The following is a 6,000-nucleotide window of genomic DNA, read 5'->3' as shown; positions in this document are numbered from 1 at the left end:
ACAGCTCTAGCACAATGGTGAAACTGTTCACTGTTCTCATACAACAAATTACGCTATTCTATGTCCTTCTATTGATTACCGTAGTGCATGTATTCTGTACAAGAATTACAATGTTGCTATAAATATTGAAATGCCTTGCTGAGTGTTTCTTGTGTACTTCTTTGGTTATGCATTAGTGACTATGTGAAAGGGTTCTAGATCTGTTACCATGATTTCCTTGGGGGATCAGGCTTATCATGTTCTGAGGTTGCACAATCCATCTGCTAACTGATTAGGTTTAGGGGTGCAGATGGTGCATTGTGAGCTAGCAGGACTACAGGCCAACATACCAACATATCCTGAGGGGGGCACGGAATGAGTCTTGCACAATCCTGACATTTATGCTGTCCAACAAATGCAGAGCTTTACCGGGAAGGTACAAGCCGTATGACGGTCTGTTAAGGAACTGTTATAAGTTCCATAAAAGTAAGATTCAAGAAGTGTAAAACTTTATTTTCAGCTTAATTGCACAAATCTGCAAAAAGGAATCCTGTAGTTAGCTCAGTCAGATGAGAACCTGCTGCAAAATCTGTATATTATCAGTAAGTAACTGGATGAACTCTTTGTTGGACGACAAATCAACGTACTCACTCTGTGAACTTAAGAAGGATGCCCCTAGATCTGAACCTGTGGCCTGCAGGTTACACACAGACCCCTGCAGGTGGTGAGTTAGAGACTGAAAATCTTAATGGGATTGCAACTTGTAACATTCTATGTCGATTACAGTAATGAATTTAGGAGCACCTCTGATAGTATGTATTAATTGTTATAATTCAAGATAAACTCATATGTGTCCAGAACAAAAGGACTCTTTATGCGCAGTGTCTACTTTTTTATTATTTTTTTTATTGTTGCTCAATATTCAGCTCTAGACTCCAACTTCCTCTATTGAATACTGATTATATCCACATCCAACTGTTTGACATTATTTGTATTATGCAATTCTTATATTACAACTTATAATAAAGTCAAATCTAGAACCAATCAATTAGCTTTTACATGTCAACACCTGTTTCGTGACACATGTTGCTTTTTCAAGGCTTCCAATTAATATATTTGCACACCTTCCGGAAAACAGAATTTGCTTTATGTAAAATGTACACAGCACATTTGATGGGTGCTTTCAGATGAAATGATAACTTCTCTTTTCATTTAAAGTGAATCGAAAAAAGGTCATAGACACATCTCTGCAGTAGTCACTCAACCTTCTGAGCTATTTTACTGAGCCACTACAGCTGGTGCCTTAACCCACCAAGGTACCTTGAACAGAATTCAATTTGCCAAATCCAGGTTAAAAACTGGTTCAGCTCTTTCTCTTGCATACCACTAATAACATATTTGTTTTCAATTAATCGAGGTTCGGGTCATATATAGACAGGGCACGTTTTCCTGATTCACTTTATTGGCGAGCCTATTTTTCCATTTCAAAGGTTTTTTTAATGAAATCATCAAAAGTAAAAAAAAGAAGCATAATACAGACGAGCAATCCTTTCATCAGTGCCAACACCATCAGCACATTACACCCACTGGGACTTCGTACTATAGTATAAAAACTGCAGGACAGCCCTGATGTAGTTATTGTTCTCATAGCTACTTGATCTGCACAGATGTACCCCTGAGACATCCCAAGGGTAGCCTGTCATCTTTGCAAAGTTTTGAGATTGAGGATTTAGGGTGGACGCAGGCGGCTCTGGATTCATCATATGAGGAGGTATAGACATTAAAAAGATAACCCTACACGCTTGGCCGGTATGAAGTCAGGGCTGGTCGGAGGGAAAATAACCTGTTGGTCAAACAACATTGAACTCGGAGAAGGAATGTTCATAGTAGGTGGCAGTAGATTGAGACCCACTGGACTGTGTTGCAAAGGTTGGTATGGCCTAAAGACAAACCCCATCTTTGGTGAATTTGTGGGCTCATTGAGAAAGCCCTGCTGTGCTGTTTGAGGAGATCTGGTAAGTGATATTGCTGCAAAGGACAGCACTGGTGGATAGATGCTGTCCTGGTTTTGTAGCAGAAGAGGGGGCCGCATGGTCTGCTCACTCATGAATAGGATAGGTCCAACTCCATTGGGCTTCTGTGAGCGAGATGGTACACTGATGATGTAGTTCAGCTTTAGGGCTGGAGAGATTTGGATTGGTTCATTTTGTCTAGCAGGAGAGGGAGGCTGAAAGGGAAAGTTATTCTGTGTTATCCTGGTAGGTTTTGTTGTTTTGAATAGCTGCAGTAACACAGAGGGTATGTGATTAGTTTGTACTGGTGGATAGTTCACTGTGAACCCCAGATTAATGGACTTGGTAGGCTTGGTGAGTTTTAACAACTGTATTAAACTGAAGCCTGTAACAGCGGTTTGCTTAGGAGAAGTGATCAGTGTAACATCCTCATCGGTAGAAATTGTGGTCGTGGGTGGATTATTAGCAAGAATAATAAGCTGCATTGCCTGGGAAGGCAGGTTTGTTTTAGTAACTTCCACAATAGCATAGTATGTGGAGGAGAATTCCTCCTGTACTGGGGGGGAATTCTTATGCGAGTCTTCCGTAGTAGAGGAAGTAGGAGGCGTTTTGGTTGTCGACTTGGGCTTTTGGGTGGATTCCAGGGAATAATAAGGTATGCCATTGGTTTCAGTAGTTGCAGGATGCAAAGTTTTTAGAAGGCTCTGGTTAATAGGCTGGTGAGTTGCGTTGTCTGTAGCAGGCATCAGGAAATCATATTTGCTCTCGTTCCCGGGCAGGATATCTGGGGCAGCCGTGCTCTCTAGTGAGGAATTAGAAGGGTGCAAAGAATAAATAGGGACGGACTTGGGGTTCGTGTGGGCGGGTGTTAGGGGTATTTCAAGGATTTGGGAGGCGGTAGTGCCTACTAACGGGACTGTCTGTCTGGTAAGGCCAGGGTCTAGCAGAATGCCCTTTTGCGTGGTCTTGATAGGATACGGCCTTGGGTCTTCTGGTGGAAGGTGCTTAGCTGGAGACAAGCTGTCTGCATGCACATCTGTAATGGGGGGTTCTGTGGTGGAGGGTGGTGTGCTGTCTTCCTTCGAGATAATATTTACAATCCAGTCTTTAAAGAACTGGGTAGAGCTGTAGACTCCTGGTTTCCATGGCTTAGTGCAACCTTTTCCCCAGCTGGTGACTCCAATCACAAAAAAGATGCGAGATTCCGGATCTAGGCACATGAGTGGGCCTCCGCCGTCGCCCTGCAAAGCACAAGAAGACATTTAGCAACATCATTTCCATGTGCTAGACAAGGCAGAAGGCTCAACTCCAGAGTACAAAAGCATCTTTGTAAAGAGTGAGATTTACCGACAAGAAGGTGACTTACAAAGTCTGGTAGGCTTGGGTTTGGGCCACTAGCAGAGATGCAACTGGACACCTGGCACATGACAGACAGCCGAGCAGTATTAACACTTCATATATTACTAACGTCCTCCCAGACATTCTTACAAATCGTCATGAGGCCAATACATCCCGGATATGAAAAGTTACTAAGCGGGATCAGTCAGGAAGAAGTTCAGAGGCCTCACCGGAACAGCAGACTCACAACTTAGGAGGAGGCCTTGAACCCCAGTCTGGGCCACACATGGGCAGGTGATGGCAAGAGAAAAGTCCTCTAGGAGCCCTGAGACCTCTTTCCCCATAGGTCTCACGGCCCCCGGGGTAACAAGGCCTCCTCCAGCCTGCTTTCATACATTCCCACTAGCCTGTCCAAGTATCCCCCAAGCTGTAAATAATGTGTAACTCCCTGACAAAACCTTCATTAACTCTACTGAAGCGCCTACCTGTCCCCCGCCTTTATCTCTCTCTCTCTCTCTCTCCCCTCCCCCCCCATCTCTACGGTTCACTTCCTCCCTACAAGCCGGGTAGTCAGCTAAGACTGGCTGCCCACAGTGCACTGCTGCTGTTCGATGAGAGTCTATCAATCTGGAAAGACAATTTTATACACAACGCTCGTTCTAATTCCCTTATAACGGCCCTTCATAAAAATATATAGCAAACCCTATTCAGCCTCTCTGTATTAAGAAGCACATCGAAGCATAGAACTAATGCCGAGCTACATTGTTCAAATTGTTTCGTTTTAGATTCATGCACGTTTTAGTCTAAATTGCAACGTGATAGTTTCTGTTTGACTACATTCATATTTTAAATGATATTATTGTTTCCTTTAGCGTTTCCAGAACGTAAAAATTCGTTGCATAGTTCGTTAGAAATTCCTCAAAATGGTTTTACAAAAATGCTAGTCCCCAGATCTATGTTACATTGAATGCCTTTTAAGTTTGAGCTCTGTAATTCATTTGTTTTAGTTTCAGGAGCTTTCCATCACCGTACGTCTTGGCTGATTGCCCACATTGTCAGGGACATTTTAAGGATTTTGGGGGCCCTGGCCCAAACATATTTTGAAGGCCTCTGCTCGGAACAGCAATGAATTTATGTTCCAATTTCAGCTGTTTCATGGTCCAAATTCCTAAATGTGCAAACGTCTAATATTCAGGGATAGTGAGGTGTGTTTTTAATATTGTAACAGCAGCAGCTCACTTATATTACTGCAAATAATCCCTGTGACAGCCTGCCATTTCTTATATGTGAGGTCCTTTTTTATCTTAAAGAAACTTTTTTATGGATGTTGCATGAAACATGAACACAACATTTCTCTGCAAAATGTCAATAATAGACTCTCACACATTGCGCACATCAAAAATAAAATAAAGGAAACAGTATTCAAAACAATCTTTTAAGAATTATTCAAGGTCATCAGGGCAAGATTATTATCAAACCAGAGCTGGCTCTATCAGGGGGCCCCCTGAAAGGCTGGGGCCCTGGGCCTGGGCTCACTTTGCCCATGCAATTGTCCAAAAAGACCCATATACCCATAGTTTTACTTAGGCTTTTCGTAATGGCTATTCCTGGACTCTCACTGTTACTTAGCAGTCGCCCCTGTTTACCTCTCTACGTTTCTTGTCCCTCCTTTCAGCAACAGGTTGCAGGGATTTTGTGTCAGACAGACAGACAGACAGACAGACAGACAGACAGACAGACAGACAGACAGACAGACAGACAGACAGACAGACAGATAGATAGATAGATAGATAGATAGATAGATAGATAGATAGATAGATAGATAGATAGATAGATAGACACTTGTAATAAGGCAGATGGTATATCCTGTACGTTTGTGACAAAGTAACCCATTTACCAAACTCTAAATCAGGCCCTAAAGGTATATTTCGCTTCAGAATGTGAACTGTCTTTGGTGCTTACTTTATGTCAAGTACTATTTTGCACCTAAAAGTGATTTTTCTCCTAAATGTGTTTTGTGTTCATAAAGGTTTCCCACACTTTTGCTGAAGGTGTAGTAGGCAGGGTGGTGGGAAACCGGTCCCAGGATGCTTGTTTCCGGTCCAGGGAAGACATGGCTTGGCAGTTCGGGCTGGACTGTTCCCATGGGGCACAGGGTCAAGACTGATTTGCATATAGCTGTGTCTGAAATGGGATGGCGAAGTGAGCTAAAGAACAATGATGGATTCAACCCAGATCTGTGACTGGGGGTGAGTGTCTGAAAGGTTTCAGCGCTCCATCCATCATCTCCTTGTGTTTGCTTTGTTCACCCTAAGTTGGCAGGGTATGCCCAGACGTGGGTCCCTTGCTCACTTTTCCACTGGATTCAAGCTAGCCTGGCTGATCAGGGCTGCTAGCCCGAAACCAGTCCCAGGATACTTGTTTTCGGTCCAGTGAAGACATGGCTTGGCAGTTCGGGCTGGACTGTTCCCATGGGGCACAGGCTCAAGACCGATTTGCATATAGCTGTGTCTGAACTGCGGTGGCGAAGTGAGCTAAAGAACGATGATGGATTCAACCCAGATCTGTGACTGGGGGTGAGTGTCTCAAAAGTTTCAGCGCTCCGTCCATCATCTTGTGTTTGCTTTGTTTGCCTTAAGCTGGCAGGGTATGCCCAGACGGGGGTCCCTTG

General features: G+C 43.5%; 1 protein-coding gene across 2 annotated transcripts in view; it reads right to left on the bottom strand.

Annotated features, from left to right (window-relative positions):
- Nucleotides 1-1,073: 1,073 nt before the first annotated feature.
- The window catches only part of LOC146855829 (uncharacterized), a 209,013-nt gene continuing 204,086 nt past the window's right edge, over nt 1,074-6,000 (bottom strand). For both annotated transcript variants that reach the window (XM_085650667.1, XM_085650666.1), the window contains one exon: nt 1,074-3,232. In XM_085650667.1, coding sequence (XP_085506793.1) covers nt 1,760-3,232 — 1,473 coding nt within the window. In that variant the 3' untranslated portion in view covers nt 1,074-1,759. The remainder of the gene's footprint in view (nt 3,233-6,000) is intronic.

Source organism: Triturus cristatus, chromosome 4_1, assembly GCF_964204655.1.
Source record: "Triturus cristatus chromosome 4_1, aTriCri1.1, whole genome shotgun sequence".
Lineage (NCBI taxonomy): Eukaryota > Metazoa > Chordata > Amphibia > Caudata > Salamandridae > Triturus > Triturus cristatus.
The sequence above is the reverse complement of the archived record's forward strand: the minus strand, read 5'-3'. Positions and strand labels throughout refer to the sequence as shown.